At 43.2% G+C, this 27,658-nt stretch overlaps 1 protein-coding gene across 2 annotated transcripts in view; it reads right to left on the bottom strand.

Moving 5' to 3' along the window:
- Positions 1 to 27,658, bottom strand: part of ZFC3H1 (zinc finger C3H1-type containing) — a 126,120-nt gene that overhangs the window by 7,851 nt on the left and 90,611 nt on the right. For both annotated transcript variants that reach the window (XM_078782334.1, XM_078782335.1), the window contains 5 exons: positions 25,490 to 25,600; positions 18,359 to 18,463; positions 17,859 to 18,024; positions 4,814 to 4,914; positions 4,590 to 4,691 (listed from right to left, as the gene is read on the bottom strand). In XM_078782334.1, coding sequence (XP_078638460.1) covers positions 4,590 to 4,691; positions 4,814 to 4,914; positions 17,859 to 18,024; positions 18,359 to 18,463; positions 25,490 to 25,600 — 585 coding nt within the window. The remainder of the gene's footprint in view (positions 1 to 4,589; positions 4,692 to 4,813; positions 4,915 to 17,858; positions 18,025 to 18,358; positions 18,464 to 25,489; positions 25,601 to 27,658) is intronic.

The raw sequence follows: 27,658 nt of genomic DNA, 5'->3' as shown, positions 1-27,658 counted from the left end.
TTCCGCCTCTCTCCCCATCTTGTCTACCGCTCCCCTTATTATATGTTTTATGTGTCGGTTTGACTTTTTGTGTGATTAATGTTTGCTCTTTCACGAGCCTCGATGTTGTGTACAAAAAAAAAAAAATTCATAATTTGTAGACACGATACACCATCTGTCGCCATCTGTAGATCCATATATACAATGCTTTATTTAAAAGCCTAAATTTTTTTCGGATTTCAACCCGGATACCTACACGATTAGAGAGATGGTGAGCTGCGATTTTTTTTTTTTTTTTTTGGTATACAACATCGAGGCTCGTGAAAGCGAACATTAATCACACAGAAAGACAAACCGACACATAAAACATATAACATCGGGAGCAGTAGACAAGATGGGGAGAGAGGGGGAAGGACACAAACGCAACATTTGAGAGCAGGGACCGAGAGACATCGAGAGATCTGAGAGAGGGCGAGGGCTTTGGGGGGGGGGGGGGGCATGGGAAGGGGGCGGTGGGAGAGGTATAAAACATATGGACACTGCCAGGACTTCCAGGAAAGAAGTTGGAATTTCAAACAAGGTGGATCTGGGGTGAATTAGCGGGGGTAGAAAAGATCAAGGTTTTGGATGGGGGAAGATAAGAGATGGTGGTGAACAGCTGTTTTAAAGACCTGGAGGGGGGAGTGGGATTGAAGGGAGTGAGGGAGTTTGTTCCAGAGGCGGGAGAAAAGAGGAATGAAAGAGTGAAGGTGAGCAGAGAGCCGAGATTTCGGCAGTTTAACCATCAGAGGGTTGCTGGCAGATCTTGTGCGACCTGTAGGAATATTTGGGGGACAGAGCACAGAGAGAGCTGGGGGTGCAAGGCCGGAGAGGAGTCGGTAGAAGACAGAAAGACCACCTACCTGCCTGCGGTGAGTGAGTGAAAGGCCCTCAGAGATAGCTTCATCACGGGAGATTCCAATAATTCTGAAAGCTTTGGTTTCAACAGCGTGAAGCCGAGCTAGGTGTGAGGCAGGAGCACCGGCCCATAGGAGATAACATTATTCCATTAAGCTGCAGATGAAAGCCTTGTAGATAGAGGTGCTCAGGTGTCCCAAGGAAGGACTTTGCGTGACTGAGGATGCCCAGTCACCGTCTGGATTTGTTGGAAGCAAACTTTGAAATGTGGTTTGCCCAAGAGATCATGGCTGAGTGAGACCCAAAAGTTGGAGTAACTGAACCTCTGAGAGGGTTGTTGAGAAAGCTGGGAGGGTTTGCGGTATTGTCGTGCATGTGTGTGCGTGTGTGATTTTTCTCAGGATTGAAAGACGTATTCCAAGTGTTTGACCAGTTTGTGATTTTTGTAAAGTCCTGAGAAGAGGGAAGTTGCTGCTGCCTGTCTTGTAGTCATTTGAAATTCACATAGAAGGAAGTTGTAGAGAGTGGAGTTTCATTGGGGGGAGTGGAGTGGAGATGTCATGGCAAAGAGTGGAGATTACTATAGAGACAGGCTTGTTTTAATTGAGGATAAGTACGCAAGTTGCTGTCAGGATTTACAGGGTGATTCACATACGACGTACTATTTTGTTTTTGAATAACTGTGTTGCGTGAACCGATTTACTTGCAATTTGCAGCACTTATAGACAAATGTTCCCCATTTATTATGTGAAAATTTCATTAAAAAAAATTGATACAAATTTAGTTGTGGGTCTCAATATGGCGGCCGTCATTTTCGATCACTCAGAACAGTCTGCTTGTATTCGAGCATGGTTTCCTGCCGCATTTCATCAGTGATCTCCCAGAAGGCATTCCTGATGCGGTGCTTGAGTTCCAGCAAGTCTCTTGGTCGAGTCGTGTACACTTTGGACATTGCTTAGCAGCACCCAGCTTCGACCAAACTCCGTTCGAAGACATCGTTTCACTCCGATTAAGCTTGTTGTGGCCTCATACCAGGTTGCAGCTTTTGCACGCCCCTGACTGTTGTAACTTGCCATTCTTGCTGATTTCTTCTTTACATTATGCTGCTAAAAAGTCTAAAGCTGACTCGAAGACCGGTTCCATAATTATCAACGTTTAAGAGCAATTTAATCGACATGTCATGTCATGGCAAGAGATCAGGCTGCTTCCCATCATCAAAAATGACGGCCGCCATATCGAGACCAATAACTAAATTTGTATCAATTATTTTTAAATGAAATTTTCACATAATAAATGGGGAAGATTTGTCTATAAGTGCTGCAAATTACAAGTTAATCAGTTCGCGCAACACAGTTATTCAAAAACAAAATAGTACGTCGTATGTGAATCACCCTGTACATTAATCATAATAAACATGAATTTTGCACAAATACATTTGTATTATTCGTGATATTACGTTTTTATAAGCAATTGAAGTTGAAGATTTCAGTTGAAATTTTTTTCTAAAAAATAAAATAAAATTTCTTTTCAAAATAAAAAATTCAAAATTAAAGAGAGAAAACCCCCTTCAGACATGCACATGGGGGGAGGTAGGTGCATACCTGAAGTTTGGTACGATTTCACCAAAGTTTGAAGGAGCAGTTCAGTGACGAGACAACAAAATCACAGGCGCGCACACACACACACACACACACACGCACGCACGCACGCACGCACGCACACACACACACACACACACACACACACACACACACACACACACACACCTGTGTAAACAATAAACTATGCTTCATATGTAGGTACATGATAAATAGAAGCTTTATGATTACAGGCAAACATCACTGAGCTGCTGCGATATATATATATATATATATATATATATATATATTTTTTTTTTTTTATGAACGCATTTACAGTTTTTATGTAAATCTTCATTTATGGACACTTTTTCATTTTTTTTTCATTTACAGACATTGTTGTCATGTTTATTTTCACAGTTTACAGTTTATATAAATTGCAATTTTCAAATGCTACATATCGATTGAGGTTACTTTTCTTTTTACATATGCATTTATGTTTTGTTTGTTTTTATTCAAGTTTTCATTCACGGACGTTTTCCGACGGGTTTGCTTTTTCCCGGTGCTTCGATGTCTGTTGGCATGCCAAATTTCAGCTTTCCACAACACCCGGAAGGTAACGAACATTAATATGTCAGTGTGTCAGTGGTTAGAAAGATATATATATATATGTGTGTGTGTGTGTGTGTGTGTGTCTGTGTCTGTGTCTGTGTCTGTGTCTGTGTCTGTGTCTGTGTCTGTGTGTGTGTGTGTGTGCGTGCACGCGCGCGCATGAACACACAAATCTAAAAGTCATATACCACCAAAACTACCGAAATACCACTCGTCAAGTACAACCTTAACCAACAAGGTATGCAGTACGATCAATCGTTTGCCATTCATCATGAAATGCTTTAAAATACACAGAGCCAACGATTTTTTGAAACACATTATATCTATCTATCTATCTATCTATATATATATATATATATGTGTATATATATATATATATATATATATATATATATATATATATATATATATATATATATATATATATATATATATCTTATAATGACAGTGCAATCTCTTTCCATAGCAGGAAAAATATATATATATATAAACGATGGTCCTAAATTTTGGCGAAAATTGTAGCACCGGAAATGGAGGGCAGGAGGGTGGGAGGGAACTATAAAAGCCAATTATGCACAAAGCCCGAAGAAACATTACTCACCTTCCATATCCGTTGTGTACGCAGCACGTGGCCGCAGTTTACATAATTTCTGGGGTTTGGGAGGAATTTGTTCAGGCGATGGTGATAACTCACCTACTCTTCGTCGAAAGACACCGTTGGATCTTCACTAGCAACTAACCAATGAAAGTATGTGGGACACCCGGCTTATTGCCCATCTAAAAGGATGACACACATTTCCTTCCAGTTGGTGGAGCAGCATGGCAAATATCATGGTTTGGGCAAAAAAAGATTTCATTGATGAGAAATTCTAGTTAAATGCTTTTGCATAAAAAAAACAAAAACCTACTCTCATGGAAAAGCAGAGACAGAAGGCAACAAAGCAACATTGTGGATCAGGTGAATGTAGCAAAAAGGGGAATGAAAGGTGGGGGAGGTGGGATCTGTAAGAGCATTGGGTTAGGTAGGGTTAATGGAGGTCGAAAAAGGATTGCAGGTATGGATGGGGTATAGAAAGCATTTGCCACTAGAATTGAAGGTATTAGTTTCTCCAGGTGTTGGCAGACGTGGCATGAAGAAAAACGCTTGCGAGACCCACAACATGCAATGCAAAAAACAATGGCAGAATTAAAATTCAATCACAACTCGTGTAAAGTGCAATCTAAAAGCATTCCTTCATCTAGTGCACGTGTTGCACACACCGATACGGTATTAGGGAAAATTAAACTCGCGTGCAGCTTTTCCAGTTATTTCAAACCAGGAAACCCACCACATTGGATACATTATTCTGCAAATCCGACTGAACAGACCAGCCCTCCAAAATGTAATTAATTCCTATTCATACATGTCATTGTATGAATTGTCTAACAATTCATCCATATCATTTTTGGCCAGTCAGTGCATGATATTGATGATGTGAATCACTGAGTATGTGTAAGTGTGTGGCAAAATGGCAGCTGTGGTACATTTTCCAGATGCACAGGCAGTATGAAAGACGTTGTGCTAGTTGCTTGGCCTGGGCAGCGAGCTGGTGTAAACTTCCTTCTTGCACGAGAGCCACACAAAGCCTGCAGGGGAACAAAGGCAGACAGGAGAAGCGGCCACCGACGCGTAACAGACACAGACATGTTAAACAATCTGAGAAAGACCACTTGAATAGGAGAAACAAACAACAGGAACGTTTGCACACCTGACAGCAAGAAAAATGTTGCTGGGCATTAGGTACAACAGCCATTCAAGCACAGACACGTGTTGAGATGGCGATACGCAATCGAGCAATAGCTTTGACACCTGTCATGGTAGGAACAGGAGAGAGAGAGAGGGGCAATTTTGGCTTCCAAAAGGACCAACAACACCAATATATTGTCCTTATCACACTTAAATTTACAATGTCAGGTCACATATGACCAGCAAACTGATGGCTATTTTGCATCAACTTCAACCCAAGCATGATAACCATCCAAATAAAACTAGAACGGCATTCTTTGACGTCGACCGATATGCCTCCACCCACATTATTACATCATTTTGCATATTCTACCAAGTTTGATTCAAATCTCTTCAGCTATTTTCAAGTATCACATTTTTCCTAACACGACCTCTACCTCTAACCTTTGATGCCAAAATATAATCAGCTTATCTTTGCATCATAAAATATACTTTTACCAAGTTTGGTCAAAATGCCATCATTGGTTCACAAGTTAGCGGAGAAACAGAACATTTAACTCATTGGACTTCTGACCTCATGACCCCAGAATCTAAATAGTTTATCTTTACATCATTATACATACTTGCACCAAGTTTGACTTAGATCTTTTTAGCCATTCTTAAGTTATCACGGAAACTTCTTGATCACTTCCGCTTCCGGTTCCTCCAGCGAGGAAGCGTCCTTCCGAGCTCCCCACGTCATCAAAGTTAAGTATTTTCCCAATCGTGTTTTTGTCAAATTTCTACTGGTTATTTTACTGTGTATGTGTTCGTGTGCTTCCAGTTGCATCTTGGTTTGTAATTCGTGCAAACTTGTGTGCAATTAGTCGTTTTGTTCATGCCACGTGTGCGGCCTGGTCCCTCGAGGCTTCCCGTCGCCTCTTCAGTATTTTGTAAATTTAAGTTAGTTCTTTCGCTGTGTTACTTTTTTCTTTGATTTTTTTCTTCACCCCAGACCTCCCCCAAACATCTTACCCTTTGTTTAAAGTCTTAAACACACACACACACACACACACACACACACACACACACACACACACACACACACACACACACACACGCTAGCTTGGCTCGCTACGCTCGCCTCACCACGCGTCGTTACTGAGGAATGGGCTTATTTTAGCTGAGGCTAATACCTGTACCTGAGTTGCTGTGTTGTCATGATTTACACCAATCATAATACAAACAATTATTTTGCACAAATGTATTTGTTGTGTTTGTGATATTACATTTTTAGAGGCAATTTTGGTTGAAGATTTAGGTTGAATGTTTTTTTTTCAAGAAAGAACCCCTCAGCACACACATAGGGGAGGGGTAGGTGCAGACTGGAAGTTTAGGACGATTACACCTCACCACAACGTAATTCAAAACACCTCACCACCAAGTAATTTAAAACACCTCACAGCCATAAAACACGTAATAAAAACACCTCACCACCACAAAATTAAAATCACCTCACCACCACGAAATTGAAAACACCTCACAGCCATCAAACACGTAATAAAAACACCTCACCACCACAAAATTAAAAACACCTCACAGCCATAAAACACGTAATAAAAACACCTCACAGCCATAAAACACGTAATAAAAACACCTCACCACCACAAAATTAAAAACACCTGACAGCCATAAAACACGTAAAAAAAAACACCTCACAACCACGAAATTAAAAACACCACCACCATGTCATTTAAAAACACCTCACCACCAAGTAATTCAAAACACCTCACCACCACATAATTCAAAACACCTCACCACCACGTAATTCAAAACACCTAATCACCAACTAATTAAAAACACCTCACCACCACATAATTAAAAACACCTCACCACCACGTCATTTAAAAACACCACCACATAATTCAAAATACCTCACCACCACGTGATTCAAAACCACCACAACGTTATTAAAAACACTTCACAACCACGGAAACAAAAGTTTGAGGGAGTCGTTAAAGTGACAACAGACACTGCCCAGATGTGTAGATATACAGTGATCCCTCATTTATCGCGGGGGTTACGTTCCAGAACCCCCCGTGATAGGTGAAAATCCACGAAGTAGAAACCATATATTTATTTTATTATTTTTATATATTTTAAGCCTTTAAAAACCCTCCCCATACTCTTATAAACCTTTCCCACGCTCTTATGAACCCTTTCTACACTCTTAAACACACTTTTGAGACCCATCCTTAGTCCTTACGTATTAGAAAAATATTTGTACGTGTATATATAGCTGTACAGTACATTGATGCAAGTTCTTTTATAATTGCAATTAATTAACAAACAAACACACATATGATCATGGAACTACACAAGTACAGTACAACAAAGTATTTACATTGATGCAAAGTGTGTTTTTGAAAGCAAAAGGCAATAATTGACAAAAGTGCCTTTAATCAAACCTGAGGCCTAAGCATAAAGAAGTCTTCATAAGCTATTCAAAATAGAGATGATGATGAATTTTGAAAATTAATAAGAAATGCATTAGCTTCCTCTTGCATATGCAGCAGCTTCCTGATGGTTAATTTGTAGGAAGCAGTGGGGGGTGGAGAGGAGGTGAGGAGGGTGGTTATTCCTGATCTGATGCAGTGATGAAGCAGATATCTCATCTGTATCAAAAGGTAATGACCGAAAAATCCCATCCTCCACAACCTCGGTCATTCATGTTACTCAGCGACTTAATTTAATTGCAGCTTTAGACAACATCATCGAAATCGTCATCATGATCATGTGTCTCTAAGTTGTAAACATAAGTTATTGTAAATTAGAGGTTACCCAAAGTATGATGACTCTTAAAACCATATTGATCATTAAACTGCAGGACACAGTTTGGCATCAACGTTGCAAATTACTTAAAGTAGCGAAGAACCGTCCAAGAACCCTCCTTACGGATGGGTTAATTACCCCCAGAATCATGGACAAGTTAATTACCCCCAGAATACGGGACTTTCAAAATGCGCGATTCTTTGTCTACTCATTTATAATGCGTATTTTATTTCGATTTACTGTAATATTCTTTTAATATAGGTTTTAATTAATGTGTTATATTTTTATTTATATTATTATTAATTTTTTAGGCTAGAAAATGCTTATTTTACCGCAAAAATAATTAAAATCTAAAAAAATAAAAATACCTATAGGCCGCAGAATCCCGCGATATAATGAAAAATCCGATATATAATTTTACATATACTAGCGAGAAAAACCCGCGATGTACCGAAGCCGCGAAAAGTGAAGCGCGATATAGCGAGGGATGACTGTATAGATAAATGACTGTACCCGAGTTGCCGTTTTGTCATGGTTTAAACCAATCATAATTCAAACAATTATTTTACACAAATGTATTTGTAATATACGTGATATCACATTTTATAAACAATTGAAGTTGGGGAAAAAAAATTCACAAAAAAAAAAAAAAAAAAAAAAAGATTGGAAACGTTTTTCAAAAAAATACCCTTAGGACATACCGACGGGAGAGATATGTGCATACCAGAAGTTTGGTACGATTTCACAAAAGTTTGAGAAAGTAGTTCAGTGACAACACAACACAACACAGGACAGACGCTGCACAGATATATATATATATATATATAATCCTAATAATTTCCTTCTCTCCTCGTGGTCCCCTCCCCGCCCATGACCACGTGTTGTCTTGCCCCGCCCCGCCCCCTTAATATTCTTTTTCTTCTACGTCTCCAGCCGATACCTTTCCAATTCTAGTTTTCGCCATATTCATTCAACCCTTTCTCCTTCTTTCTCAGATCCATGCTCTTACTTCAGGGAATTTTCCGATAGTTTTTCACGGTTTTTTTTTTTTTTTTTGGTATACAAGATCGAGGCTCGTGAAAGAGCGAAATGTTGTTAAAAAATGTTTAAACTTTCACCTGCAGTGTTGTATTCACTGGTAAATTACAACACACTCTTCTTCTTCCTATTATAAAGTCTGTTTTCAATTTCCTCATCAAATCATTCCATCTCCAAAAAAAAACAAAAAAAAAAAAAACTCAGTTCTTCCTTTTGACATTCTCTAAACTCACCTTCATTCCACCCCTCTAACGTTTTCAAACCGATCTCTGACTTGAAAATCACATTAAACCCCAAAAATGTTGGTTTTTCATTAATTGTCCAACACTTTCTAACCTCCCCCTCCTCTCCAAAACTCCCCCCTTGCCCCTTCCCTCCTAAAATCCCCCCTCACTACTCCCCTTCAAAACTCCACCCTCACCCCTCCCCTTAAAATCTCCCCCCGACCATTTTTCTCCAATTCTCCTCTCTCCACCTCCACCTACTCCAACCTTCTACTTCGCTCAACTCCCCCCTCAAACAATGCCTCACTGTGCCACATCCCATCACCATCAAACCTTTTGTCCTCTTAATCCTTCCCTTTCTTCTAGCTCTTCTGCAATCTCTGACACGATCAACAGCTCTCCCTACCTCCTCCTCTCCTCCCTCATTTTACCCTACCCCTCCCCTGTACTGTACCCAATGCCCCCCCCCCCCTCCCTCTTCCTTAACGGTATGGACCTCAAACATCCGGGGCCTTCATTCAAACCTGATTGATCTCTCCATACAGGTTCCTTCTGACAAAACAGACTTGATCTGCTTAACAGAAACTTTCCTCCTTCAAGATGTCTCCGATTCCTTAATATCTCTCCCTGGTTATTCCCTCCTCCGGTACGATGGACCTGAGCCTCTTTGGGGTGGTGGGATTGCTAGCTATCCAAAACTCTTCCTCACTCTCCCTGCACTGCCTTCTCTCCACCCCAACCCCAGGAGTACCTCTGGCTACGGCTTCCCCTCCGCTCCCACCTTTTGTTCAGATGTGTTCTGTATCGTCCAGCAAACAGTGATGACTCCATTTTCATCTCATTGGCCGAAAAACATGGACCAACCTCTATCCACTCATCCCAACTATCTCTTCCTCAATTGTGGTGACCAACTTTCAGCATGCTAGCTGGCTGGGTGTGGGTACCTCTTGCACCAGCCACGGCACTTCAGCACATGCCTTATGTGACCAACTGGGACTGACACAATCTGTCAATTTCCCAACCGGGATTTTTTTTTTTTTGTATACTGAATCGAGGCTCGTGAAAGAGCTAACATTTATTTCACAAACAAATCGACCAGACAAACAAAATATATAAAAAGAGGGAGCGGAAGACAAGATGGGGAGAGAAGGGGAAGCACACAAACACAACATTTGAGAGTAGGGAGATGTGTTGGAGGGAGAGGGCTTGGGGGGAGGAGGTGTGGGAAGGGGGGGGGGGTGTGGGAGAAGTATAAAACACAAGGACACCAACGACTTCCAGGACAGAGGTTGGTATTTCAAAAAAGTGGATTTGGGGTGAAATTAGCAGGGGTAGAAAAGATCAAGGTTTTGGATGGGGGAAGATAAGAGATGGTGGTGAACAGCTGTTTTAAAGACCTGGAGGGTGGCGTGGGATTGAAGAGAGTGAGGGAGTTTGTTCCAGAGGTGGAAGAAAAGAGGAATGAAGGAGTGAAGGTGAGCAGAGAGTCTTGATTTTGGCAGTTTAACCATAAGAGGGATGCAGGCAGATCTTGTGCGACCTGTAGGAATATTTGCGGGACAGAGCCCAGAGAGAGCTGGTGGGGGGGGGGGGGGGGGGGGCAAGGCCAGAGAGGAGTCGGTAGAAGACGGAAAGACCACCACCCTGCCTGCGGTGAGTGAGTGAAAGGCCCTTGGAGTTAGCTTCATCGCGGGAGATTCCAATGATTCTGAACGCTTTGGTTTCAACAGCGTGAAGACGAGCGAGGTGTGAGGCACGAGCACCAGCCCAGAGGGGAGAGCAGTATTCCATTGAGCTGCGGATGAAAGCCTTGTATGTGGTGAGGAGCTCAGGTGTGCCAATGAAGGACATCGCACAATGGAGGATGCCCAGTCGGCGACTGGCTTTGCAGATCAGATTTGAAATGTGGTTTTCCCAGGAAAGATCATGGCAGATAGTGACACCCAAAAGCTTGAGTGACAGAACTTCTTGGAGAGGATTATTCAGAAAGTGGATGGGAGGGTTGTCCAGTCGATCTTTTCGGAGAGACATCGTAAGAGTGTGAGATTTGTCAGGATTGAAAGACATGATCCACTTGTTTGCCCAGTCTGTGATTTTGTCCAGGTCTGCAGAGAGTGAGGAGGCTGCAGACTGCCGATCTGAGGGATGAGGAATGGAGCGACAGAGAGTAGAGTCATCAGCAAAGAGATGGAGAGGATTTTCAAGAGAGTCAGAGAGATCATTGATAAAAAAACAAAAAAAGCACAGGGCCCAGAACACTTCCTTGGGGAACTCCAGCCTGAACAAGGAAGAGGAGATGAGAGAACCCCATTCAGGGCCACACGTTGACTACGACTAGAGAGGACGTCCGCCAGCCATACGTGGAGATTTCCATGGATACCAAAAGAGGAGAGTTTGGTGAGCAGAGCGGGGTGCCAGATCGTATCAAAGGCACGTGATATGTCAAGGGAGACAGCTCTAATTTCCTGTTTGGCATTGAGGACCTCCATCCATTGTTGAGAAAGCAGAAGCAGCATGTCCAGAGTAGAGTGACCAGGTCTGAAACCAAATTGATGATCAGAGATCAAGCCATTGCAGAAGAGGAAAGATTTCATATCTGAAGCAATGATGGATTCCATGACTTTGCTGATGATTGGGAGAAGGCTGATTGGTCTGTAGTTGCTAGGATCTGTTTTTGCACCTTTTTGGTGCAAAGCGGTGATGTTGGCTGATTTCCAAGCAGATGGCAGATGACCTTGAGCAAAAGAGAGGGTGAAGAGAACAGAGAGAGGGAGTGAAAGAGCGGAAGAACAGGATTTTAGGACCCGTGGGCTGATGCCGTCAGGTCCAGTTGCAGAATCAGAGTCGAGGGTTGACAGAAACTTTTCCACCTTGTCAGGAGGAAAGGACACAGAGTCCAGGAACGACTGGGTACGGTGGGTACAGAGAGGGATGGGTTTGGGACACAATATTTAGAGGCAAACACAGAGTTGAGGCATTCAGCTTTTTCACGTGCGGAGTCAGCCGTGTAGCCGTTTGAGGTGAAGGATTGGATGGAGGGGGAACAAACACCAGAAACAGATTTGACCAGATGCCACCAGGATTTGGAAGAGGGAGACAGATAAGAGTTCGGTCTTGTGAACGGAGAGATATTGTTTCCTGGCTCGCCTGAGGGTGGACACACACTTGTTTCGGGCTTTGTGAAAGGAAATGAGATTTCCTTCCATTGGATTTGCTTTCCAGGAGACGAAGGCAAGTTGTTTCTGGGCAATAGCCTCACCACAAGATTCCGTGTACCATGGACGGGAGGAAGGGTATGACAACTGAAGACGAGATGGGATCAATCTGTGCATGAGAGAGAGCAATTTACTTTGGAAGAATTCCCAGGGTGAGTTGATGTCAGAGGCGGTAGAGATGGGAGACCAGTCCAGATGATTGATGGCTGCTTGAAGACTGTGCCAGTTGGCCTGAGTGAAATGCCAGACTCGTCGACGCTGAGGAGGCTCTCTGAGAATGGTCAGAGAGATGGCAACTTTAACAAGCACATGATCAGATGAGCCGACTGGAGCAGAGGAAGAGCAGCAGACATTTTCAGGGAAGTTAGTCATAACCAAGTCCAGAAGAGAAGATGCTCCGTTGACTGAGATCCGGGTCGGGAAATTGACAGATTGCGTCAGTCCCAGTGAGTCACAGAAGTCCTTTGCTGAAGAGCCATGGCTGGTGAGAGAGGTACCCACACCCAGCCAGCTGGCATGGTGCCAATTGAAATCACCACATACGAGGAAGAGAGAGTTGGGATGGGTAGATAGAAGTTGGTCCATATTATCAGACAGCGAGATGTAGATCGAGTCATTACTGTTTGGTGGACGGTACAACACACATATTTTTTTTTTTTTTTTTTTTTTTTTGTATACAAGATCGAGGCTCGTGAAAAGAAGCGAATTAATAAATACGTACACATATGAACAAAAGGTGGGAGCGAAGGGGAAGCCATAGCCAAAGGTATTCCTGGGGGCGAGGTGGAGAGAGGGCAGTGCAGGGAGAGTGAGGAAGAGAGTTTTTGATAAAGATAGCAACCCCACTACCAGGACGAGGCTCAGGTCTATCATACTGGAGGAGGGAGTAACCTGGGAGAGATACCAAGGAATCAGAGACATCATGAAGGAGGAAAGTTTCTGTCAAGCAGATCACGTCTGCTTTGTCAGAAGCAACCTGTATGGAGAGATCAGTCAAGTTTGAGCGAAGGCCCCGGATGTTTGAGGTCCATCCGTTAATCTCAGTCAATGGAGCATCTTCTATTCCAGACTTGGTTATGACTAATGCCCCTGCAAATGTCTGCTGTTCTTCTGCTTCAATCGGTTCATCTGATCATTTGCTTGTTAAAGTGGACATCTCTCTGGCCATTCTCAGAGAGCCTCCTCAGCGTCGACGAGTCTGGCATTTCACTCAGGCCGACTGGCATGGTCTTCCAGCAGCCAAACATCTGGGCTGGTCTCCCATCTCTACTGCCTCTGACATCAACTCTTCCTGGGAATTCTTCCAAAGTAAACTGCTCTCTCTCTCATACACAGATTCATCCCATCTCGTCTTCAGTTGTCATACCCTTCCTTCCGTCCATGGTACTGAATCTTGTGGTGGGGCTGTTGGAATGAAAGGCTAATCCAACTGAAGGCAATCTCAGTTCCTTTCACAAAGCTCGGAACGTACGTACGTGTGTGTGTGTGTGTGTGTGTGTGTGTGTGTGTGTGTGTGTGTGTGTGTGTGTGTGTGTGTGTGTGTGTGTGTGTGTGTGTGTGTGTGTGTGTGTGTGTGTGCGCGCGCGTGCGTGCGTGTGTGTGTTCCAGGAAACACGATCTCTCGACTCTCAAGACTGAACTGTGCAACCTGTCTCCCTCCTCCAAATCCTGGTGGCATCTGGTCAAATCTGTTTCTGGTGTTTGTTCCCCTTCCATCCCCTCCCTTACCTCAAACGGCTACACAGCTGACACTGCACATGAAAGCAGAATGCCTCAACTCTGTGTTTGCCTCAAAATCTTGTGTCCCAAACCCATCTCTCTCTCTCTCTCTCTCTCTCTCTGTACCCACCATACCCAGTCAAACCCCATTGCTCCTGGACTCTGTGTCCTTCTCTCCTGACAAGGTGGAGAAGTTTCTGTCAAACCTCGACTCTGATTCTGCAACTGGATCAGACGGCATCAGCCCACGGGTCCTAAAATCCGACTCTGCCGCTCTATCTCACCCTCTCTCTGTGCTATTCAGCCTCACTTTTGCTCAGGGTCATCTGCCATCAGCCTGGAAATCAGCCAACATTCCCACTTTACACAAAAAAGTGCAAAAAACAGATCCTTGCAACTACGGACCAATCAGCCTGCTCCCAATCATCAGGAAAGTCATGGAACCCATCATCGCTTCCGATATCAAATCCTTCTTCTCCAATGGCTTGATCTCGGATCATTAATTTGGATTCAGACCAGGTCACTCTACTCTGGACATGCTGCTTCTGTTGTCTCAACAATGGATGAAGGTCCGAAACACCAAACAGGAAATCAGAGCTGTCTCCCTCGACATATCTCGTGCCTTCGATACGGTCTGGTACCCCGCCCTGCTCACCAAACTCTCCTCCTATGGAATCCATGGAAACCTCCATGCATGGCTTGCGGACTTCCTCTCTGACGCAGTCAACGTGTGGCCTTGAATAGAATTCTCTAATCTCACCCTTCCTGTTCAGGCTGGAGTTCCTCAAGGCAGTGTTCTGGGCCCTGTGCTTTTTTTTGTATTCATTAATGATCTCTCCGACTCTCTGGAAAATCCTCTCTATCTCTTTGCTGATGACTCCACTCTCTGCCGCTCCATAATCGCAACCCTGCGATCGGCAGGCAGCAGCTTCTTTACTCTGCAGACCTAGACAATATCACAAACTGGTCAAACAGGTGGAACATGTCCTTCAATCCTGACAAATGTCACACTCTTACTGTGTCTCTCCGAAAAGACCGCCTGGCCAACCCTCCCATCTACTTTCTGAACAATCCTCTCAAAGAAGTTCTGTCACTCAAGCTTTTCGGTCTCACTATCTGCCATGATCTTTCCTGGGAAACCCACATTTCCAAGCTGGCCTCCAAAACCAGTCGCCAACTGGTCATCCTCCATCGTACAAAGTCCTTTCTGGGCACTTCTGAGCTCCTCACCACATACAAAGCTTTCATCCGCAGCTCAATGGAAGCTCACCCCTCTGGGCTGGTGCTCCTGCCTCACACCAAACTCAGCTTCACGCGGTTGAAACCAAAGCATTCAGGATCATTGGAATCTCCCGCGATGAAGCCGATTCTGAGGGCCTTTCACTCGCTCACCGCAGGAAGGTTGGTGGTCTTTGTCTTCTACAGACTCCTCTCCGGCCTGGCTCCCCCTGCTCTGTCGCCCAAATATTCCTGCAGGATGCACAAGATCAGCTGTGACCCTCTTCTGGTGAAACTGCCAAAATCAAGACTCTGCTCACCTTCAATCTTTCATTCCTCTTTTCTCCCGCCTCTGGAACAAGCTCCCACACTCTCTTCAATCCCTCTCCTCCCTTCAGGTCTTTAAAACAGCTGTTCACCACCATCTCTTATCTTCCCCCATCTAAAACCTTTATCTTTTCTACCCCTGCTAAAACACCCCAAATCCATCTCTTTCAATCTCCAACTTCTTTCCTGAAATTCCTAGTCGTGTTCATTTGTTTTATACCGTGTACCACTCCCTCCTCCCCCAGCCCTCTCCCTTCCACAGATCTACCGACATCCCTGTTCTCTACTGTTGTTGTGCTTGTGTTCTTCCCTCTCTGCCCCTCTTGTGTTCCACTCCCTTCATTGTATGTTTTATGTGTCTGTGTACGTTTTCATGTTTAATGTGTTTGCTTTTACATGAGCCTCGATTCTGTATACAAGAAGAAAAAAAAGAAAAAAAATCTATCGCAGACGGATGGGCAACCAGAAAACATAATGCCTCTGGCGACTTCGTCGGCGGTGGCAAAAAAAAAGAAAAAAAGATGCAATTACGTTTATGGGAAAAGGAGCAACATTTACATTAAGGCTGTAGATATGATGTTTGCTCATATGTTTGTTCTTTATAACCTCCCTGCATTGGAGTGTGTTCAGTAAAGGAGTCATTGAAAGGTTGCCTGCGAGGGGATGGCCAATGTTCGATTTGGAAATAGCTAGGTAAAGGGGTCCTGTCTATTTGTTCTCTTGTTGGCTGTTGTCTCCATATGCGCATTTTAGGAGGTGGGATGAAGTTGCTCCCAGAACTCTAAATCTCCACCTTTTTCAGTAAAGGATCATTATTCATGAACCAGATTGTGAAACTTCATTCTCATAGCTTCGTTCCAAGGGCTCTTTTCAGAATCCTCACTGAACCTCTACCTCTGACAGCCTCCACTTGTAGCTCATTTGTCGTGATATTCCCCAGAATGCTTTTTAAGTACTCATTAAGGGTTTTCCTGATCATCCCTGTTGCTCCAACTATAACTGGTATAATTTCAGTTTTCTTCAATTTCCAAAGCCTCTTCACCTCCTTTTTCAGCTTCTGGTATTTGAGCATTTTCATTGTTCCTGAAGCATTTAGTCCAAAGTCATTGGGAACCGAAACCTCAATCAACAATGCAGTCTTTTCCGTTTTGTGTTTGAGCACTATGTCTGGACGCAATGCTTTATTTGCAATGTCCACACTTGATGGGCTAATCATGTCATGGGTGAGCACCACATGTTCATTTTCAAGGATCAGACTTATTTTATGTTTCCATGATTGTTCTGGAACCGGATTGTTGAAATGTTTGCAGATGTGCCAGTGGATTACTCTATTGATGCCGTCATGTCTCTCTGTGTACAACTGTTCTGACATGAGTTTTTTTACATCCCAAAAGGAGATGACTGGTACTTTGTTTCTACTCCACAAAACCTGCATTTGTCCGATTGGATCAATCCCACCATTCTCTTAAAGGCATAAGTGTAGTGTCCTTGGTTTTGGGCATTTAAGATTACTCGTTTGCCATCCTAATGAATCTGACCTCTTCACCATTCCAATGAGCCTTCCTTGTCAATCCATGGTCTGTCAAACTCTTTTTTGAATCTTCTTGATATTTTGTCATTGTCCCATTTGTCAGAGTATATGTGCAAATATTTCATTTTTCTTCTTTGCGATCATTGGGTCTGTATTTATTTCTGTTTCGTTTTCCTTTGTAGTGTCCTGCACTTGCACCTGTTTTTGTAAGTTTGTTGCTAAATAGATTAAGGATCTCCTTTGGTTAAGGTTCCTTTGTGGAACCGGGTGGGGCCAAACAGGATGGGTGTGACACGTCACGTTTCGCCCACCAACAAGGGGTGATAACTCTTCAGCAGTTGTTTGTTAACACTTTGGAGACAGGCATTTGTTTGTTGTTGGGATGAGATTCGTGAATGTGCTCTGGGAAGGGTGAAAACTCATGTGGACTCAGGGCAGGGATTCCGAAAAGCCATATATTGCGATTAGTTAACTCCTACGGTCTTGGTGATGAAGCTCTTAGAGTGGAGAAACTTGTGGGAGGCAATCATTGGTTGGGTTGGGGCCATGACTGGAAGCAGAAAAAGGGTTGGGTATAAAACCCCAAATCTGACAAGAAGCGCTCTGTCAGTCCGCTGCTGCTCGCTCTTGGACCAGCTAACCATATGTGTATATGTACAAATAAATTATGCTTTTTGCAGCCATGACACATTTCACAGGAGTTCACATATACTGCTGCCACGACGCTTCAAATAAGTCTTTCTTTTTTTTTACAAAAAGATTAAGAAGAAACCGTGCAGATCATCTTGAATCACCATTCAATAACGTTTTCGAAAAGTGTAATAAAGGGCTCCAAGCTGCTTAGCATATTCTAAACATTCCCATGGAATCGGGTGCAACAGGTTATCTGGCATAAGGTCCACCTTCCTTACCAAAGCAATAAACCTTCAAATATTCCAAACAGCACAATATAAATCAACTCGGCACAATAAGCGGACTTGGAACCTGATTGTGGAAGGTGTAGTTATAATAATGCAACGATGGCTCGTGGGGTAGTGGTCGGCGCACGGATACGGCCAGCAAGCAGCGTTGAAGCAGGACAACAAAAGCCTTGCCGTCATCCGAAGGAAGACCTGAGGATTGCAGTTGATCTCGGCGAAACGACAGGTAGCTGGAGGTGGTGGGGTACACCATGTCACCGTTCTCAACGGACATTTACATAGATGTTAAAAGTACGTGCCGACCAAGCACAAACTCGCTTTGCTTCGAGTTCCACTTGCAAATGCAAAAATGTCATGTCGTATCTTGTAATACTGTAGCACCTTCTAAAAGCACAAAACAAGCAAAAGTCAATTTAGCCTTTCAGGAGCTACATTGCAAATGTGGGGGTGGGGAAGAATTATTACCAGACAAAACTTGACCGTGCAGCTCATTCTATTTGGTGGGCAAGGCGATACTTAAAATTCCAAACATTGTGAAAGTTCTTGAAAAGATCTCTCACTCACTCATGCCACAGCAGATGTAAAGACTTTCCTTCAGTCATGGAGCTGAGCGCAGTTTCGAAAGCCTCGTTGGCTTCTTCCTGGCTCTCACAGAGACGCTGCCAGCAGCTGTGGAAAGAGGGTGGAGAGGAAGCAACATGATGGGAGCAAGGTTACGAGGTTTCGCAAGTCACGCAAGCAGAGAGAAAGTAGTTGGTGGTGAGCTGAACTCTTTATGCAAACAAAAGTTAATATTTCACAGTGATACAGGGCACGTGAAGCGCTTGGAAATCCATCGGATACAGTAGAAGTACATCAAAGGACATCAGTATACTTTTACACGTATTGCAAGGACATGAGGAGACAATGGACAAATTAGCACAGCATATAGGATTTCAATATGGGATCCCAGCATCATGAGCTGAGAGTTCAGATGGCAACACAAAAAGGCAATATTAGAATGGCACTCAGTAGAGAGCATAGCTCCGCCAGGCTCACTAGTCTGTTTTGTATCCCACTGATAGGCCGGATCTGGATTCGGACCTGAACCAAAATCTAATCGGCTTGTTCTCGTCACCGAGCCAACTCGTCCACCAAGTTTAGTCGTAACTCGTCCATATCTTTTTAAATATCATGTTATGTTGTCGCTTTTCACCCAATCTCTCAATGGTGAAGAATCACTTAAAAGTTAAAGAATTCTCGTATCCGAATCCATATTCAGATCTTCACCAAAATCGAATCGATTAGTCTGTCACACACCCAACCGGTCCACCAAGTTTCGTCCAAATCCGTCCACAACTTTGATACATCATGCTATAGATACTTTTTGGCCCTATCTCCTAAAGGTGAAGAATCGCTTGAAAAATTATACGAGCTGGATCCGGATCTTCACCAAAATCCAATCATTTCGTCCTTGCAACATACGCTACCTCTCTGCCAAATTTCGTCCGAATCCATCCACAACTGAGATATCTTGTTCACAGACAGACAGGGGTGAAAACATAACCTCCAACCACCTTCGGTGGCAGAGGTAACAAACTTACAAAAGACAAGAATGCAGTATCTGTTTGGTGAAATGTGAGAATAAGTTTTGAAAAAAACATTTTGTATCAATGGGTATATGTTGAAAATGTTACCCAATAATTATGGCCAAAGGGCAAGTTAACAAGAATTATTTAAGTGCACAAGTGGACATAAGATTAGACATTCTTTAAGTATATAAGGGGTAAAGAAGAGGTTAAGACAAGTATGCACACCTTAAAGAATAGCATAGAAGAATTGGAAGATTAAAGTGAGACGGTAAGCTTGTTAAATAGTTATTTTGCTTCAACATTTACATAAGAAGAGTCATGAGAATTGCCAATAGCTGAGAGTATCTATCAAGGAAGTGAGGAAGGGCTTTTCCAGAAGACCCGGGTCTGAGTGGAGGAAGTAAAGGAACAGTTAGGAAATCCAAGTAAATAAAGCTCCAGGGCCAGATAATATGCACCCGAGAGTGTTGAGGGAGGTGGCTGAGCAGGTAAGCGAGTCGTTACCGGATATTCTTTCATAGTTCACTGGAGTCAGGACAGGCACCGGAGGATTGGAGAGTTACAAATGTAACGCCCTTATGTAATGAAGGATCCAGAGAAGAATTGGGGAAGTGCACACCTGTTAGTTTGACTTCAGTTGTGAGGAAGGGTGTTGGACACATTAATTAGGGAGCAGATTATGAACCATTTAAATAACTTCAAACTAATTAAATGCAGTCAGCATGGGTTTACCAAAGGTAGCTCTTGTCTAACAAATCTTTTAGGACAGCAGTAATTAGTTCTATGAGACAGTTTCTGATTTGGTGGATGAAGGAATGGCAGTGCACATCATAGAAGCTAGACTTTAAGGCATTTGATAAGGTACTACACAGAAGGTTGTTCGCGAAGGTGAGGGCTCGTGGAGTAGCTGTTCAGGTAGCTAACTGGACTGAAAACTGTCTTAGTCATAAGAAGCAAAGAGTGGCTGTTAGTGGGAGCATGTCTTGCTCGGAGAATGCAAGTTGCATGGTAGTACCCCAGGGGTCCGTTTTAGAACTGTTATTAATCAAAATTTACATTTATGCTTTGAACAGTGGGGTTAAGAGTCGGCTTTCTGAACTTAGACGACACAAAGCTTAGAGTAAACTGGTGCCGTCTGCCAGCATTATTTAGTGGACGTTAAAGACCCCACAGTGTCCTTTATGAAGAGTAGGCGAGCTATCACCGGCAACCTGAACAAATTACAAATTCTTGCCCTAACTACTGCCAGGACGGCAATGGCAAATCACCCAGTATAACTTGCTGAGGAAGTTGCTTCGGCATCACCGGCACTACGTGAAGAGTATGGTACATCAGAGAGGGAGAGAGAACGCTTGGAGGTAAGGTACAAAGCAGAGGGGGTGGTGGCAGGAAGGGTGATCAGATTCATTTAAGATAAACAAGTGCAAGGTGCTGGGGTTGGGTAAGAATAACTAAAATAGAGATTATATGATGCAAGGGGCAATCCTGGTGTGTGTGATACAGGAGAAGGGTCTGTGGGTGGTAATAGATAAGGGAGGTAAGCAGACAGGACAATGCCAGACAGCTAGAGGTAAAGCAATCATCCATGTTGTATTCTAACAACGAGATTGTATTCATAGAGGGATAAATTATAAATCAAACAAAGTAGTGTCAACACAACAATAATTTAGAGAGTACTCGTCTGCAATATCTGTAGAATATCGTGTACAGTTTTGGTCGTCACAACTCAAGAAGCACAGTTGTCACAGAGAGGGTACAGCATAGGCCGTAGAGCAACTGTAATTGTGGCCCAAGCTAGACTAAGTGATGAGCATCAGCTGAAAGAGTTGACTTTTACATTAGGAAGGAGGCAAATGCAAGGGGATCTGACAGATGTTTAAGATGATGAAGGGTACAGACAAAATAAGTGCAGACCATTTTTTTTTTTTTTTTTAGCAGAAATGGCTGTGACAGGAGGAGCAGCCGACAAAGTCTTAGAGTAAATAAGAGGAAAATTAGGACAGCAGTAAGACAGAGCTCTCTCTCAGAGTGGTGAATGCACAGAGTGGTGGTCCTCCAAGGATAGTGCCAGTGGATGGTTTTAAAAAGAGTTGGATAGGTATCTGGAAGTATTGGGAATGGGGGCCTACTAAGATGATGGCATGATTGCACAGGTTCCATGGGCCAAATTGCCTCCTTCATTTCAATTCTTCTTCTTTCCTTGCAAATTGTGTAGATACGAGCTATACGTCAATCTCCATCAAACCCCTTACATTGCCATTGTCCTTGATAACGCAAAGTTCTAAGCAACACAACTGATCTTTGCATAATCAAATAGAGCACAATTAATTTATGCCACATTGACCCTTTCATCACAATATTCCTCAAGACAAGGGAAGGCCACAGAGTTGCATCCTGAGATGACTCAAAATGCCTTCCACTCAATAAGGGAGTTGGTTAGAGCCACTCAATGCTCTGGGTAATTGTCGCCATAGACGACCAGTCATGGTATTGCAGTTTAGAGCTTCGGCGACTCTGTGGCTGAAGGATGACAGACCCAAACTGGATATTTTCCAAATCTGATTTCTGCAACTTGCACATCTTCCCTCAGACCCATCAATAGCCAAACTCCCCTATTCCCCCATTGCTCCTCTTGGCAGCTCTAATCATTTTCTTATCAAAGTTAATATCCCCAAAGCAATACTAAAATACACCGGTTTATCCTAAGCCACCTGTGGCTATTATATCCATGCTCTCTCGGCCCTGGTACACCGAATATTGTGATTATGCAGTTGCGGTGAAGCACCTCGCTTCAACATGATTGAAGGCAAATCTAGCTCCCTCCACAAGGTTCACAACAAGTGTGTGCCCATCCTTAAGCAAGCCAGAATATATCCAATGTCAATCTCAAGGCCGAACTCTCATGCCCGTCTCCTCACTCAAAGTCTCGGTAGTTCTTTGCCAAGTCTGTCTGGAGTATGTTCCCCATTTATCCCCTCCCTCACCCCAGACTCTGCTCAAGCTGTCATACCGTCTGAACTGTTTGCTGCCACATCTCATGTACCCACAAACCCATCCCACTCTGGTCTTTGCCCTCACATTACCCTCTCCTCATACCCACTGCCTTCTCGACTCTTTCACACCAAAAAGGTTAGAGAAAGTTATGTCCAGCTTCAACTCGTCATCAGTGACAGGTCCAAACAGCATCAGTACCCATACTCTGAAATGCTGCTCTTGCTTATTCCATTGTCTGCTCCCTTCAGCCTGTCCCTTTCCCTTGGCCTCCGCTCTCTCCTCTTTTCCTTGCTCAGGTCTTATTGTGGCCTCACCATCAGTACGATACCATTCGACCCTCTGTTTCCTCGCCCTTTCATGACCAGTATACAAAAAAAAGACATACATACATACACTACCGGTCAAAAGCTTTAGAACACCTCAATTTTTCCAGGTTTTATTGAAATTTTAGCAATTAAAGTCCAGTGAATAACCTGAAATGTTACAAAGGTAAGCAGTAAACTGCTCGAGGTTAAAAAAAAAGTTTAGGTTAGCAAAAACGGGAAAATAATGCAAATTGCACAGTTATATTGTAAAAAAGGCCTTCTTCAGGGAACAAGTAATGGGTTAACAACTGACAGCTGTTCTGCAGCAATGTAAGTAAATTAAGCCTTGAAAGTTGATGCAAACAATTCTTACAGGTGTCCCAACCTCTGCTGATTACTTGATTACAAACCCCCTGTCTGTATGAAAGCAGTATTGGAACAGACTGTTATTACACCCTCTGAAGCATTATTTGGACAATAGTGCACTGCAGGAAATAGTATATTGCTATCATAATGGCAAGAAAAAGGCAATTAACAAAGGAAGACAGACAGACCATTATAACCCTTAAAAGTGTAGGTCTTTCCATTAGAGAAATTGCAAAGAAAGCCAAAGTGTCAGTGAGTAGAGTTTCCTACACCATCAAAAGGCACTTGGAAACTGGAGGAAACTGACAGGAAGAGGTCTGGCAGACCCAAAGCCACAACAGAATCAGAAGACAAGTTTCTGAGGGTCAACAGCTTGCGTGATAGGCGGCTCACAGGACGACAGCTTCAGGCACAGCTTAACACTGGTCGAAGTAAGCAAGTCTCAATTTCAACTGTGAAGACGGGACAGATCCACCTTGTTTGAAATTCCAACTTCTTTCCTGGAAGTCCTGGCAGTGTCCATATGTTTTATACCTCTCCCACCGCCCCCTTCCCACGCCCCCCCCCCCCCCAAGCCCTCGCCCTCTCTCAGATCTCTCGATGTCTCCATGTCTCTCGGTCACTGCTCTCAAATGTTGTGTTTGTGTCCTTCCCCCTCTCTCCCCATCTTGTCTACCGCTCCCTATGTTATATGTTTTATGTGTCGGTTTGTCTTTCTGTGTGATTAATGTTCGCTCTTTCACGAGCCTCGACCTTGTATACAAAAAAAAAAGAAAAAAAAAAAAAAAAAAAAAAGAGAAGACTTCGAGCTGCAGGTTTGACAGGTCGAGTGGCAGAAAGAAAGCCATTGCTAAGATGGCAAAATAAGAAAAAGAGGCTTGCCTGAGCCATGAAGCACCGCCAGTGGACTACTGAAGACTGGAAGAAGGTCTTATGGACCAATGAATCAAAATTTGAAATCTTTGGTTCATCACGCAGGGTTTTTGTACGCCGTCGAGTAGGCGAAAGGATGGTTCCTCAGTGTGTGACACCAACTGTCAAACATGGAGGAGGAAGCGTGATGGTCTGGGGCTCTTTTGCTGGATCCAGAGTCGACGACTTGCAGAGTGACTGGCACCCTGGACCAAAAGGGCTACCACAGCATTTTGTAGCGCCATGCAATACCCTCTGGTATACGCCTAGTTGGTCAGGGGTTCATCCTACAGCAAGATAATGACCCTTAACACACCTCCAGGCTATGTCAAAACTAACTTCGAGGAAAAGAACAAGATGGTAGGCTTCAAATAATGGAATGGCAAGCACAGTCTCCAGACTTAAACTCCCATCGAGCTGGTTTGGGATGAACGGGACAGAAGGGTGAAAGCAAAGCAACCTACAAGTGCAACACATTTGTGGGAACTTCTGAAACAATGTTGGGAAGAACTTCCCGAACAATATTTGATTTCCATTGTAGAAAGAATGCCACGAGTGTGTTCGGCGGTTATATCTGCAAAAGGTGGCTACTTTGCTGAGTCAAAAATATAAATTAAATTTTGTTAAACAAAATGATTCTATGATTTCCTTTTTTCTCCAATTGTTTATTTGTTCTAATGGAGATGGAGGAAATGTTGAGTTGGATCTTGGAGACGGCGTGAAGCTGGATGGTGTGAAAACAATTTTGCTACCTCGGAGACATGCTGAATGGAGAAGGTGGATCAGACTCAGCAACAGTTGCGAGAGCGAGATGTGCATGGAAGAAGTTTCGGGAACTGAGTGGCGTGCTGATGAGGGGAGTGTCGTTGAAGTTGAAGGGAAAGGTGTATGCTGCATGTGTGAGAAGTGTTATGATTTATGGGAGTGAGACATGGGTCATGAATGTAGAGCAGCAACGAAGGCTGGAAAGGGTGGAAATGCGAATGGTTCGGTGGATGTGCGGAGTATCGTTGAGAGAGAGGAAGACAAATGATGAATTGCGAAAGATGATGGGAATAGATCCTGTGATTGATGCTGTGAAGAGGAACAGGTTGAGATGGTTTGGTCATGTGTTGAGGAAGGATGAAAGTCACTGGTTGAGAAGAGTGATGGAAATGAATGCAGAAGGAAGTAGAGGATGGGGAAGACCGAGAAAGACTTGGCTAAAGATGGTGGAAGAAGAAATGCGGGCAAGGGGGTTAACAAGGAGACGCAGAAAATAGGGCAAAATGGAGAAGATTGTCATGGGGACCGCAAGGCTAACCCCTGCTCTAGCAGGGTAAATGGCCTTAAAATGCATGTTGTTGTTGTTGTTTATTTGTTCCAAGCTTAATTTCAGAGTACATTGAGACATTAAACTGCATAAATTTCAATAAAAACTGGAAAAATTGAGGCGTTCTAAAACTTTTGACCGGTAGTGAACATTACACAATAACAAATAAAATAGTAATCTCTACACAAGGAAAAATGATGAAATTTTTTTTTCAAGACAAGTGTAAGCAGATCACCAGAAATTGAGCCAGACAAATGGAAGGCTTGCTCGAAACGTCAAACTTGACACCTCATCTTTCAGGCTGGGAGCTTGAAAATCTCCATCCAGCAAGCACCCCAGAACACTTCTGAAAAAACAATCATCACAGTATGTGGTAATCTGCATGTATGATGCATCCAAATGAGGTTGTGCATCAAAAAAAAAATTTTTTTTTTTTCACAATTTTTTCCCAAGTACCTGAAAGCAAACCCAGACCGGGTTTTCTTTTTATATACAAAATATAGGCTCATGGAAAATTAAAGTGACAGGAAAAGGCAATGTACCAACGATGGAGCAGTGGCGCAGTGGTTGGACATGAGCAAGGGATTGAATGAAGAGGAAAAGAGTGAGAATAGAGCATAAAACAGTAAACTGCAATTAAGTGGGTTCAGTAAGGTAGGGTTAATGAAGGTAGGAAAAGATCATAGGTAGGGATGGACGATGACAAGATGATGGTAAACTGCTTGCTTAAAGAACTAGAGGGAAGAATGCAAATGAACAATCTGGAAAGCAGTTCCTTAAGTGGAAAAGAGTGGAGGTGTGTGGAAAGCTGAATTTGGAGAGTTCATCCAGGAGGAGGTTGCTGGAAGAACATGCATCCTGAAGGAGCCGGGGAGGGTCAGAGGATTAAGGGAGGAAAGGGGGGCTACACCAAAGGAGAGGCATTTAACGACGAGGAGTCTGCGCCATGACAGCAACAGAACTTGTGCTTCAGACTCAACATAGGAAATACCAATACAGTAAACCCTCAAATATCACGGGTTTTGACCAATGGTGGGCAATCGATTGCGTTCCAATTTTATCGCAGTATTTCATTTCAGCCAATTGCGGTTTTTGAGCTGAGATGAGTCGTTCATTGTTTGCGTCTGTGTGTACGATTACCTCCCATTACGAGCCTTTTCTTGTTTCTCGCGCACCGTTAATTGTAGTAAAAATACCAGCATACGGAACGAAGGAAAGTTTAATAAGGAATCGTCGAACAGGAAATGACATATGTAGATTCTGTAATACTAGATCTACAAGATCTAGTAGACACACAACATGTAATAATGGCACCCAAATAGAAAACGATGGACAAAATCAATTATGCGAAAAGTCAGAGAAAGGTAATGAAATTGTGCAGAAAAAAATATAGTTTCGATTGGTTGGCAGTTGGCATCTGTGGGCCGCCATTATGGGATCAATTTGTGCAAGTATTCCCACCAGAAAAGCACAAAAGTCCAATTCCAGTCCCATGATACTCTAATTAAAAGGATGGAAAAAGCACTTAATGTTTGGATCGAGGACCAAACATAAAAAGTGCCTTTTAGTGGACCGGTGATGTGGGAGAAATCATTGCCGGGAGAAACCATTGCAGATTACCTTTTTGAGTGGTCCGACAATACGGAACAAACCATTGCGGATTTACCAACATTTCCAAGATGCACCTGGAGCTCAAGGCTCAAGTTTAATCAACCATGGAAGACCTTGACACTGCGCACAACTACCCACCGCAGCTCACTGAACTAACCGAGGCAAAGGGATTTATGCCAGAGCGAGTTTTTAACGCCAAAGAGACGGAATTTTTTTTGGCCGAGGATGCAATCTCGTACCTTCCTGTCCAAGGAGGAAAGATCTGCTCCAGGGTTCAAAGTGGCTAACGACAGTCTTACCCTTCTATGTGGCAATGCAGCAGGCAGCTTCGTCGTGCTCCCGATGATCCAACAGCCATCATCATCTCGAGCTAAATCTTGCGTTTTCTATTTACAGCAGAGTACGTACGCAATATCTTTACCCTCACCCACCTCTCTGTTTTGTAAAAATCACCTCAACGCTGTTTTGGAATAATTTTGAAAGGTAAAAGTCTTGTGTTGTTTATTTTATTTACGTTGATTTTAATGTCAGCATGATTTATATATACAGACTTGGCATTTAATATGGAATATTTTTTTTTTCTTGACTTGGGTTTACCTTCTGAACTCGGTATATCAATCTGGTGAGTTTCTTTTATGCTTCGGTGATTTCTTTGTTAAAAGAACCATGTCACTGATTGTCTGCCACAGCAAGAAGTCAATAACAGGAATATATCACAGGTGGCATGACAAAATGTACGGACAGGTACATTTGACGATTGGCTTCACAATCGGGTATATAAGGTTTGTTGCGT

The sequence above is a fragment of the Myxine glutinosa genome, chromosome 7, assembly GCF_964187855.1.
Source record: "Myxine glutinosa chromosome 7, kmMyxGlut1.1, whole genome shotgun sequence".
Lineage (NCBI taxonomy): Eukaryota > Metazoa > Chordata > Myxini > Myxiniformes > Myxinidae > Myxine > Myxine glutinosa.
Note: the sequence above shows the minus strand (reverse complement) of the source record. Positions and strands in the feature narration are given on the sequence as shown.